The sequence below is a fragment of the Lonchura striata genome, chromosome 3 (genome assembly GCF_050655825.1).
Source record: "Lonchura striata isolate lonStrDom1 chromosome 3, ASM5065582v1, whole genome shotgun sequence".
NCBI lineage: Eukaryota > Metazoa > Chordata > Aves > Passeriformes > Estrildidae > Lonchura > Lonchura striata.
In genome coordinates this window covers 79,209,313-79,222,513 of record NC_140705.1, presented here as the reverse complement: position 1 = coordinate 79,222,513, position 13,201 = coordinate 79,209,313, and the positions used below count along the sequence as shown (strand labels likewise).

Below are 13,201 nucleotides of genomic sequence, written 5' to 3'. Positions count from 1 at the left end.
TGAGGAGAGGAGATAGAACTAACAACTAGAAAATGTTGAGTAATGTGGTGTGCGGGGGGGTCAGCATTTAATTTACAGAGACAGCCTATTTTCATATTTGCAAAATGATAATTTCGAGGCTATTGTAGTGCAGTACCACCTTTGCTTCAATAACACCTTAAGGTGCTGGTAAGGTGGTATTAGGAGCCCCTGAACCAAAGAGATGTTAATCATTTTAAGGGAGGGTACTTCCTTTTCTGTAGCTGGCTGCCTGGAGAAGCTTTCGTACAGAAAACCTGGGTGAGGTAGGTCTGGGACTCATCAGCTTTAGCAGATATTTTAATAACTGTTGAGAGTGGGGGTACATTACTACATCTGTAACTTAGACTTTTTTGGTGTGAGTACTAAGATAATGTCATGAACACATTCTTAGGCAACTGGAAAAGGCACCAGCAGTCAGTTTATCAGCCTGCTTATTTGTATATCCTTAGAAATACTTTTTCTACTCTTAAGTTTTAAATTCTATTACTTGGTGGGGTTTTATGGAACTGCTTTATGTTTAGAAGATCTGCAGAAAAGACAATGGTAGATCTTCAGTAAGTAAATGTTTAAGATGTTCTGTCGGATTAGAAGTCACATAAAGAACTGCTGTTTATATTGTATTTGAAGTTTCTATTTATTTCCACCTTAGCATTTGCAAAGACCATGCTGGAAGAGCACTAAGAGTAGTGGGTAATGTGGATCACCTGGGCTATTGTATAATGTAGGATTTCTCTTGGACAATTTCATATTGTGGTTTTTATACAGAAACCCATGCCAGTGCTGGTCCTTCCAGTTTTTCCTTCCATCAGGAAAGATAAATTAGCACCCTGAGCAATATATTCCCCTAACCTGTTCTAGACACATGCTTTACAATGTGATGCTGTCCCAGAAGTGGTTATCTCTTTCCATGGATCAAAATGGACAATGAACAACTAATTCAGATGCAGACCCTTAGAGATGCCTACATGGAGTTGAATACTGCCCATTTCTGGCAGAACAGATTGTTTGGATTGCATTTTTGCTGGAAAGGAACTCTGTGTATCCTTTGTAAACATTATGAGTTAGTTCTGGGCTGAACTTCCATATTATGAGAACATAGTGTTCCCTTTAAGTTCTGGCTAGTTCATGAAGATCTGGAAGTACAGGGAAAAAACAATGTGTAAAGGATAAGTTTTCATCTCTCCTCTTCTGGGATGGTAAAGATCAGCAGGAAGGCACTGGTTCACTTCTGTAGATCATTGCTCATCTTTCTATTTAGAATGGCATTATTCCTCCTTCCTTTGTGATAAGGACTCTGGTCAAATGGATTATCCTCTGGGCTTAAAATATTGCACTAATTGGGCCTTGAATATGCAAATTCATGTGTTTGGTTGTGCAGATTTTTGGCTCATTTAATTTCTGTTGATGAAGAGTTTCAGTGATTTTTCTGAAGGTTAGGAGAGACATACAGAGTAGCTTTGGCTAAAGGTTCTTTCTCATGGAACCTCACATTCCAAGTGTACATGGAAATCAGCAAGGAGTCAGAAGGTCATGTGCAAAGTTGTGCCAGAAACAACCTGACTTTTACTACAACTTTTAACTATCTACTTGGAGCAAAAGAAATGGGAAGATCATTTTAGAAAACTTGAGCAGCATTAGTAGAGGAACAAAAGATCACTACCAAGAAGTTTTGAGACAATCAATTTGGTAATTATTCCAGTTTAGCAAGTGCTTTACATCCCCTGTGAATCTTTTCCAGGGATTTCATTTAGAGTGTGTTCATGAGACAATATGAACATCCTTCTTAACTAATGAAAAATAACCTTTAAGACTGACACCCTTACCTTTTTCTTGTGCTGTAGAATAGATATCAATGCTGTTCACTGCAAACCTTAGCATCTATCCATGGGCAACATCAGTGAAGCTTTCAAAGCTGTGAAATAGCACAGTCTAAATACAGAGCAGAAATACCTTTAGCTTTGGTTCTCATGTGATGCAATCTCCTGAGACAGCATAAACTTAACCAATTCAGATTGATGTCCAGAACCTTTGGTGAAACTGTTGCATTCTTAAATAATTTGAAGAATCTGATTTGGTTTCTTAGTCTTGGCTTCTTTTGTGTGTGTGATGGTGACAATTCTGAGGAGCTGGAACAGAAATAAAGGTTTCTTTATGGGCAGAGCTGGACTGGCTGTGGTGTAGTTGTTTCATGGTTGTGTCAGGAAAAACTTCTATATAATATTTTGCTTTAAATACTTGAAATATGGAATAATGTTTCTGACATTAGGATTTTTAGGCTTCTGGGTACAAGTAAGATTCACAAGGGCTTGCTCAGTTACAACTATATGTGCAAATTAGATGCACATTTTCACAGCTGCATTTTTGCTAACAAACACCTAAAAGCCATACAATTTATATTGTGTCGTCTCTGTCAGCCAAGCTTTCATCACCAATTACAGCTAACATCTGTGCCAGTACACATGTGTGTCTAGATGTAATCCCTTAACACTTGTTTAATAAACAATACTTCTGACTTTAAAAATGTCCTTTACATTTTTGGAAGCGTATATCAGCTTCCTTTTATTGTAGCCACCCTAAGTTATACAGCAAGCTGTCTCAATGTTTCATTTGCAAGTTATGAGAAAAACTTAGAAACCCATAGACCAATGTAGACTAGCTGTATTAAAAACAAAGAGGTTTTTTTCCTCTTGAACTGTAGTTATATTGTCTGTCCCTGATCACAGCCAAGAGATGAGTGAACAGAAAAAGGCAGAAAAAGGTTTCTTCATTCATTGTGAATTATAGGGTATTTTCTTTCAACTTTACTTGAAAGATTCATTTCAAAGAGAACATTAATTTCTGTGACAACTAAAATGCTTCTGTTATTCAGGGGTAGTTACCTGTTCTGTCTTGGTCTCTGCCTCCTTACTGCCTTCTTGCTCTCAGTTTCCTGTTCTCATTTCCCTAGGGCAATGTCATGCTGTTCTCCCATTTGAATACTTGCCTGCAAGTTTCTGTGCACCAGTCACACTTTCACCCACACACCTTACAGCACTCTGTTCATGTCATTCCCTCCTCTGGAAAACTGTGACTAACACACATCACAGTGACCTAAAATACATTATTTTTAATTTGAACTGAAGGAACATAGCATAAAAAAGGGAAAATTTAAAACAACAGAAATTGTGATTGCTGTAACTTATTCTATCCTCCACAGGGGCACTGTGATGGGTTCATTTCTGTCAGAGATCCAAGTCTCAAGTCTACCTTATTTAAAAACACCAGTTCTCATGACCTTTCCAGAACGTGGACCCCTATATATCTTTCAGTCTTTGTACTCAGCTCTCTACAAACCCTTTTTTACCCTGGGGAGAAAAAAAGGGAAAAAAAAAAAAAAAAGAACGAGAAAGAAGAAGAAAAAGACAAGCTGAGAAAGGTGGAATAGATAACTTACCATTGTTATTGATTCTGATTTCTACTGTTGGTTTCTTAGGTGAGTTGCTGTTGCTCCCCTTGTGTCTATTGCCCAAGCACCTAGTGACTGAATTAACACATTATAAAAGACAAGAGATTTATTCTACACTACTTGGACAGCTAAACAGAACATACAATATTAAGAGAGTATTACAGGTATAAGACCTAAAAATGCAGACTTTCAGAACTTGATTTTTGAGGGACCAGAAGGGCAGGAAACAAGTTTTGTTGTCAACATTTCTTAGTTTTTTGCATTGCAGACATGCGATATAAAATAATCTTGCATAATCTTTGGACTATGCAACCCTCATGTATGTGAGAGCTCCAGCTCTATGGATTTTCAAAATTTCCAACTGCTTTCTTAGAACTAAAACATTGTTTATAGTACCAGTATCACTAATGGTAAAAGTAGCACTGAGTAATCTGGGAAGCAGTGTACAGGTTCTGCTCAGGCCTTCCCATCAGATCACATTCATGTAGAAGAGGCAGTGATCCCTAAGAGCTGCTTGTCTTGTCCCTCTGCCTTTCACTGACTGTTTTTATGGAGTGGTTTCTTCCACACAAGCCAGATGAATTAGTATTTTGTGGCAGAACATAGATTTCCTTTGCCAAGAACATTTGTGGGCATCTGTGAGGAAGTGTTTTTACTATTCTGCATAGCTTTCCTGTGTGTCCATTCCATATGAATGAAGGGATCACTTTGAGGTGATAACCTGTCCCCATGCATGGATGTTAATCTGGAGTTAGATGTGGGGAAGAAAGAATAGGGTGTTTCTGGTCCTGTGACAACTCTTAAGCTGTGCTCACAGTATCTCAGTGGGAAGCTGTGCAGTCAGGGATGTAAGTAACTTTTGCTACATGTTGTTTATTTTGCCATGCTGGCTTTGTTTCCTGTGCCCTAGGATGTTGCTCTTGGGCAGCGTACTTTGTTCTCTGGGAGAGTAAAGTGGTGTTTTAATATTATTGCTGTATATAAATATATTCTGGAGGACATAGCTCAAAGGAAACCACTTTGCTCTTGCAGCAGAATGTGGTGGGATTTACAATGATTTTTCAGTTCTCTGGGGAGTTCATGGTGCAAACTTGGACTGTCAGCCATGGCAGCTCTGGGTGTGCACAGACAAGCTTTGCCTGTACTGCTCCGTCTTGTGCTCTCAAAGGGCCAAGTTGTTGACTACAGAATTCAAACAGATTGTTTGAACACTTCGGTGTTTTCAGTACAAAATAAAATCGTTCCAGGTGGAGGAGATACTACCTGTAAAAATAAAACTACAGTGCTGGACAGCAAGTAGGGCTGTGCTCTGTACTGTCTAGAGGCAGTCTGGACTTACCCAACTATTTGCTGTCTGGGACAGTTCTACACAGCATGAGGTTTCTGGCTCTGCAACCATCTGCAATTCTTGGATTCTGTATCTGCTTAGGGCTTTTTTTCCTCCCTCTCCTTTGGTGGTTTTTCTTTCCCGTCCTTTCTCTGCCTGATTCTCAGAACACCAGGCAATCTTCACAACCAGAAGCTAAATAGACTGTAGCAACAGTAAGGGAGCACCTGGGTTGCTGTATTTTAACAATATTTCTGTTTTCGAATAAATTTTATGTCTTTTAGTAATGGGTAGTAGAAACAGAATTGACACAATTTTTATTTTATTTATAAAAGAGTCAAATTCTACATAAGCATTTCAAACATGGACTCTGACACCTAAAATGAAGAGTTGCTTTGGTCTCAACTTGTGTTGTCTAGCTTTTAGAGAGACACAAAATCAGATGTAACTCTTTCTCTTGTGTATTTCCCCATGTTCTGAGCTTCACAGCCAAGGAGACTTTGGACAGCACTGACACTTCTAAGCCTGTGGGTTGAAGATACAGTTTGTACATAAGTGTGGGCTATTTTAGAAGTATTTTTCATTCTCATTTATCAGGTTGGCTTATAGTGCCAGAAATATTGGCTGTATCCATCCCAATTTACTTCCCCTGAGGAAGCTTCTGCTAGCAGCAATGACAGTTTGGGATAGCCTTTGTTCCACAGAATGAGGAGTATAAACAGAGATAACCCTGGAGAGAATTCTGTGCATCAGCAGTGCACTTCAGATGCACACAGCATCCCTCAGCTCTTGCTTCCCATGCAGAACAGAAAAACCTGACCTATAACTTTTTGTACTGTTATTGATGCAAATCTATCCCTGGTGTTATCCCTATTATGACTTAATAGTATATATTTGGCTCATTAACATTTTAATGACATCTTTCTTGAAGAGAGAATGCTTTCTGGAAATTTTCTTTCCTGCAGATTTGTGGTGTTTCTAGGAAGATAAGTTTATTTCCAGCAAGTATGAACCACAGCTCACTGGGACTAATGTAATGCAGCCTGTGTTACAAGTGTGTTTACTTTTATATCTTATTTTCTTTCCCCCTCAGAGGATTACGCCCAGCTGTGCAACATTCCTGTTCCAGGATCTCGACGGCCATATGGACAGGATGCTTTAGTTGACTTTGAGGAGCACTACACTCCAGAAACCAATCCATACTTTGTTGAAGACCGTAAGCGAGATTCTCTGTTATGTAAAAGACTTGAAATGAGATTTTTACTTCAGTTTTTTCTCCCTGTAGCCAGTTTCATTCTTCTCTTGCTTCTGGGTAGAGTGGCCTATTTATGTTTTAGTTATTCCTAAGACACTAGCTTTCAGTCAAGTGTTCCAGTTCAAGAGCCAGGTTTGTATGAGAGTACAGTTGGGCTGAGTGTACAATCAATATTTAATCTAGTGAAACAGTTTGTGCCAAGTATACTAAATTTGTGTTTACCAACAGTTTTACAGCTCGAGGTCAAAAGGCTTGCCAATTTTCCTTCTCTCAAATTGGGTTTCCTTTGGAGCATGGGACAGATTTCTCCAGAGTGCATTAAATTTATAAGAAAAAAAAAACCTTAATCTTTCCATGATTTCCCCACAGAACTTGTATGAGTGAAATGAGAGCAAGTCATTCTTGCTCAACAGAGAAAATGTACAGCACATTGTGATTAGAGAATACACATATGCATGGACTTCAGGCTGGATGCTATGGCCTGCCAAGCAGGGTGTGAGGGATTGTACACAACATCTCATTTGTACTTGAGGAATATCAGGGCTTTTTATGTTGGGTTGGGCCCAACAGATGACTGTTAAAATTTGCAGGAGATAAATGCTTACAGATTTCAGCATCTTCCTCAAAATCAGGCACCCTGTACAGGTCCAGAATACTTCATGACAGTTTTAGAGAAGAAAAGTGGAAGTATCAGAAGGAGATTATAATTTCCTCATGCTTTACATACATATGGCCTGCAAGTTGCCACTCTGCACTTCCCCAGTCAGTGTTACTGAGTGTTGATGTGCAACTGAAATGTCACACAGCTGAAAACTACAGACTACACCACAAAAAACACAGAACAATGACTGGGTAAGCAATCTTAATGTACTGTTAATCTGGAAAGAAGCATTTTGCAAGGTATAAACAAGGTATATAATTTAGTGGTAAATAAATACTATAAATTGTGAAAAGTTTTGAATCCACAGCTGAGACCACATCATAGAATGGCTGCAGTGGGAAGGGACCTTAAAAATCATCTAGTTCCAACCTCTTAGGGACAGAGGCTTAAGAACTCATGGCTCTTGCTCCAATCCTATCACTGAACCAGATGGGGCATCCTATTTAGGGCATCAGAGAGTTCAAGATCACAATCCTGCTGCAGGCTGTGTGAGGAATACAACAACACATCCCATGGCAGGGCCATGTACTTCAGTGCAATATTTGTCATTGTGCATTCAATTTCTACAGAAGCAAATACATGCCTCAGAATTAAAATACAGGTCCCATTGAGCGGTTTGAACTAAAGTATATTTTGTGAAGTAGAACTTGCTGTGAGTAATACATATTTTAGTTTTAGCTAGTTGAAATTACAACATTCTGTATTCATGACAGAGAGAGGGAGAGAAAAAATGTGTATATATGTTTATGCATGTGTATATATGCCTACATATAAGCTATATTTCTGGTAAATATTTGAAAAATATCTGTGTGTTTGGGAGGGCTCCTTTCTGCCGCACTCCTGCCCCAGATCCCTGGTCTCTCTAGCCCCGGCTGGCTGTTCCTGGGGCGAGAGTGGGCGGTGGAGGCACCCTCTGCTGCTCCCGGATGGGGTTTAGAGGGTGCCTTCGTGGGTCCCTGGGCGGCGCAGGCAAGCCTCGTCGGTGAGGAAAGAAAGGGCGGATCCAGCTGGGGGCTAAGTCCACTTTATTCTGGCCAACGGGCCAAACGTACAGGAACAGCGCCAGCCAACTGGAACCCCGAACGGGGGTCTGACACTGGATTATAAACCTTTGGGGAGGGGTAAACCTTTAGGGAGGGATATCGGTAATCCAATGAGGAGAGGGGAAGGGAGTGGCTCCGGGATGGGGTGATCTGACCTGGTCCAATGGGGGGAGGATATGGGAGGGGGCCCAGGCCCTCGTCCAACCACTCGGTGCCCTGAGCAGAAGCTTCTAGATGGAGGGGAAGGAACACCGAGTGACAGACAAGGCACCTGGGAGGAGACAGGGGAATGACTCTGCACTTTCCAGAATGATGGACAAGTACTGGAAAGGCGGGAAGGGAGGACCAGGCGGGAAAACAGGGAACAAACCAAGTGGTAATAGGGGTGTACAGGAACAAACCGATGGGTAATACAGAAATATTAAAACATATAAATTGCACAACTCCACACCTTTCCCTTTCTTTGCACTGTTTTCTAAATTAGAAAAGGTCTTTACTTTAAAGGTCTCTCCTGATTTCTCTACAAGTTCTGGCAAAGGACTCCAGCAAGTAATGAAACTTGGTTACCTACATCATGATGGTGCTCAATATCCTCAATACTATTGCACTGAGAAGTGATTTACTAGGCTTATGAAAAAGACTGCAATATTTCCCATTTAATGTGCATGTGTATCCATCCTGTGTATTATCTATGTTCTTGAGATGTGACATCTGTCAGCAAGTACTTGCTTCACATTATGTGTTCAGTGTCTGCAGAATCCATTTAGCCTATTACTGACCAGCTTGATCCTTACTCAGAAGCCCACCATGCTAGAAAATCCAGGATAGGAACAGTATTTGTAGTCAAAAAGGGAGTGGAAATGTCAGTATGGAAGTTAAATGGACAAAGATATGGAAAGGGCAGAGTAGAAAAGGAAAAAAAGCAGGTCAGTAGAAAAGAGGGCCTCAAGGACCAAGACAGGATGGAGTAAATAAGAGAAAAAAACATAAGGAAGGGAAAAATTCATATTCCTAGGTAGCTTAGCAAATACATGTATCACAGCTGTTGCAATATGAATGAGTAAACAGCTTTTCAATAAGTTGCTGGCTTGTTGGTGGAGCCACTACCTGTTACAGGACAGATGGGGAGATATATCCTACTCTATTCCACTCCAGCTCCAATTTCCCCTTTGTATTCACTGTGATATTAAACTTATGACTCAAACAGTCTCAGCTTTTTCCACAGAAGTCTGTTTGATGTGATGGGCTGCCATCTGCAGTCCTGTTACATCACTGCTCCATGAACAGAAAGCTAGTGGAAAAAAAACTTAGGACTTAGAGGAACAGTTCAGTCCTAGAGACAAGCTCTGAACATGTAAAAATGTAAAATAATTTTGTAATTATAAATTTTTCCTTATATATAAAAGCATAACTGTCGCAAAAGCCCTAAGGCAGGGAGCACAAAAAGCATTATACAAACCACTGAATACAAAGACAACTCTTTGTATAAGAGGGAAAAAAAAAACGCTCAACTCTTTGAGCTTTGACTGCTCACCATCTAGAATTATGACAAGGAGGAATTGGTAGATTATAGGTATTTGTACTGGCACCAGTCACTGAAGCACAAGCCAAATGGCTGTTAGCAAAAAACCACAACAGGAAAGCAGTCTCTGAATTCTTATTTTCCTTATGGCAGCTGGGATTGATTTTTTTTTTTAATATGTTTTCTTCTGGATAAATTATAATGCATCTCTTACCCCTCTACACACACACCTTATTTTTCTACAATCCTGTTTTAAGAAACTTTCCCAATTTGCATGACCACTTGTTTCCTTAAAGGCTGATAAACATAACAATTGAAATAAAAGGTGCTATTTAGAAAACACTGACTTACCCTTTAAAAAATAAACAATGAAATTATGGAGTTTCCATTCTACAAAAAAACAAAAAATAATCACAGATTTTTAACGCAAAATAAACCCTAAGAGGTAACCAAAGTATTCAGTTTCCATCTTGAAGTGTATCACAGTACTTTTCTGGTACATTTAAAACTCCAGATGGTGCAGCTCTGCTAAAGCTGACCTATTTTCTGCAAAGTCAAGTTACATTCCAATAAACTTCTGAGAGAATTTCAGTCTTCCACTATATATTTGGGTATACTGATTCAATAGCTCTGTGACCTACTTGTTTGCAATTCTTTCTTCTCCCAGGTTTTCTGAACAGCTTTGAGGAGCTACAAGCAGAGGAATGTGGTATTCTGAATGGATGTGAAAATGGCCGATGTGTAAGAGTCCAGGAAGGCTACACCTGTGACTGTTTTGATGGTTATCACCTGGACATGGCCAAAATGACCTGTGTTGGTGAGAATAGCATATCAGCTGTAATATCCCCTGTTATCTCCTGATAGTCTGTCAGTTTACTCAGTCACTTGACCTTAGGAGGCCTCAAACAAAGGATGTAAGGATGATCACCTGAATTGTATTAAAGATCCAAGCTTAGTTTTATTTGCTTCAAAGGCTAGTAATTATTGTTACAAAAATATCTTGGTGTTCCTCAGTGCATCTCGGTCATTACAGCTGTGTTCAGTTTAGAGAGTGGAAGTGAACAGACACACGTTTGTGGAATAAAGCTTAAAATTATATCAAGATTTTAATGTGCAGACCAAATGTTTTTCAAAGGCTTTAGTAAGCTAGGAGGATGGAACTGGATCCAGAGCAGAAGAGTGATTTTAAGAATGGATTTTTAGAGTGGATTCAGAGTGATTGCCTAAATATGCATATAACCAGCTGGTGAAGTTTGGCCCCTGATTTTCAGAAATTTCAACAGTCAACAGACTCAACTATTTCTCTCATTCTCAGACTAGTAAATCTGCATGTTTACTAACCAAGACATCCATATCTTCAATTAAAACTACTAAACATGGGAACTGCAAATGTCAGTGAGAAGATGAAGCAAAACAACCACCCCTAGGTGTAGAAGCCTAGTACAAACAGTGTGCTTATTTCAGTTTAAGGTCTGCACTAACCTTGTTTAGCATTTTGCTTTGTGACACACAGCTGAAAACCCCCAGCTCTATGAGGAGGAGCTGCCTGTGTGCCTTGTAATCTTCAGAACTTTATGGCAAGCTGGCCTCCTTAATAAGAAAAGATGTGGCTGCTTGTATGTCTGTCCAAAGCTGCATGTGTTGAGTGCAGGTAGAATGTCCTCACAACTATTCAGTCAACAACACCAGTAGCTCCTAAAGTATTCAGCTGGTAAAGTACATATGTTATGCTAAGAACTTCAAGATTCTTTCTTAAAAGACACTTTTCAGTCGTCAGATAAACACATGTAAGTTGTTACTTAATTTTGTTGTGCAGCTGGGCTGAATTTGGACTTGGTAATCCAACAGTTTAAGGCCCTTTAATATTCTATTGATTTCCTATGATAACTTCCACCTCTTCCCAATTAATCTTTTAGAGCCTTGGCCCAGCCTAATTCCACCCAGTCAGAACTGAAAATAAAGTTCTCAGGGCATTTGTGCAGATTGTTCTAGTCCTTACAGTGCTGGAACTAAATGAGCATTAACTACACACCACACTTAAGTACATGTGTCTTTTGATGTCTCCATTTTGCAGATGTGAATGAGTGCAATGAGCTGAACAACAGGATGTCCCTCTGCAAGAATGCCAAATGCATTAACACGGAAGGGTCCTACAAGTGCTTGTGTCTCCCTGGGTACATGCCTTCAGAAAAGCCAAACTACTGCACACCACTGAACTCAGAACCAGAGAGTGAACTGGAGTAAAGGAAAAATCTCTACATCCTAAGCCCGTATACTCTGCACTGTATAAAGAAAAGGAAGAAAAGTATTTAATTTGAGAAGGCACCAGAGTAGCAAACAAAAGGGGAGAAAAGGGTTAAAATGTATCAAAGGTGAGACATGATGGGTTGGTTGTTTATCAGCTTCACTGAAATGACAGACCAAATGGACACATTGCTCTGTATGAAAGAAACAAGTATATAGTGTGTTCATAAAATTTTTTTTAAATAATCAAAAACAGTGCTGTTATTTGAAACAGAAGAGCTTTGGTTTTGTTTTTTTGTTGTTGTTGTTGTTGTTGCTTTTGTTTTGTTTTGGATTTTTTTACTATTGCTTGATTAATTTGGCATTTAAATGCTGATGGAAATATTTCATATTACTATGTCATTTTTTTGATTGTTCATTTCCTTGCCTACTGTTTCTTTTCAGACCTTTTTTCTGATCAGTACAAATTCTATGATACAGATATTCTTAGTCCATTTTATAAGAACTGTCACACAGGGTGATGCTCCTCCTTCCCTGGAACATTGGTCAGTGACTTTTTTTTAATTTGCTAGTTGTCTGCCCTGTGGAGCAGGCACCATTTGTTTTCAAATGTTTATATACCTTGGCGAAAAGTCCTTATATTAATTTTGTATCCTGTATGGTTGTTACTGCACTTAAAGTCTTTAAAACCTTTCTTGCCAAGTTCAAAGCTGCTAGTGGACAACATTGGATTCCTTTTTGTACATTAAACCAAAAGATTTTAGCTCACATCTCTATTGTAATGTGTAAATTGAACGCAAGAGAGATCTTGTATGATTACCCTAACATATTAAAGCTGTATATTAAAACTCAATAAAATCACATTTTTTTAGAAAAAAAAGTACTATTTACTAATTTTGGCTTATTTCCTCTGCTCCCCACCCTCTTTTTTTTTTTTTTTTTAATGTTGTTTCACAAAAATCAGCTCTCAGGTGTTTACAAAAATCAGACTCTCAGCACTAAATTTAATTTACATTTCAATAGTTTTAGGGAGTTGTCTGGCTGGTTTTTCCTTCTCATTCTGTTTTAATAAGACCAGAACCTGAATTAGTTAATGCCTGAAGTTAGGCTTCCAGGGGGAAGATTTCAAACACAGACCTAAAGAAACTGTTTGACTTGGAAGCTGATTCACATGGAATTTTTTTTCTTTCTTGGATTAGGCATGTTTCCCACTTAATCTGCAAATAACACTCTACAGTATGATGGCCTGATTTTCAGAAATACTGAGGAGAAGGGAGAGAATTTCCTTTTCTTGATGAACTGTACCTTCCCATCAGCTCTTATTTTTCAGTGGAAGGGGAGAAAGAGATTAGGAGACTGAGATGTTTCACTTTGACCTTCTCCAGAGTGCAAGAGTTTATTTCAGAAATCCTGAAAGAGGTCCTTTTCATATTTCTCAAATGAAATGTTTTGCTGTGTCTTGTAGACCTGTCCTGAATTAAAAGAAGGATAACTTGAGATTTTTAAATTCAGTCCAATTGTCCAAAAGTTAGGTTATTATTGCTCATTTCACAAAAAAAAAATCAAAAGTTGTTTTGATTCTGAATAAAATTTATTTTTCAATATTCATGTCATCCACTGAACCAAAAATATAAGGTCTATCCCTTTCAGTTCTGCACACTACAGTAGGTCATACTGTAGTGT

At 38.9% G+C, this 13,201-nt stretch overlaps 1 protein-coding gene across 11 annotated transcripts in view; it reads left to right on the top strand.

The window, feature by feature from the left end:
- The window catches only part of LTBP1 (latent transforming growth factor beta binding protein 1), a 189,319-nt gene extending 176,918 nt beyond the window's left edge, over window positions 1–12,401 (top strand). For all 11 annotated transcript variants that reach the window (XM_085576881.1, XM_085576884.1, XM_085576883.1 and 8 more), the window contains 3 exons: window positions 5,887–6,009; window positions 9,942–10,091; window positions 11,349–12,401. In XM_085576881.1, coding sequence (XP_085433007.1) covers window positions 5,887–6,009; window positions 9,942–10,091; window positions 11,349–11,518 — 443 coding nt within the window. In that variant the 3' untranslated portion in view covers window positions 11,519–12,401. The remainder of the gene's footprint in view (window positions 1–5,886; window positions 6,010–9,941; window positions 10,092–11,348) is intronic.
- The last annotated feature ends 800 nt before the right edge of the window (window positions 12,402–13,201 follow it).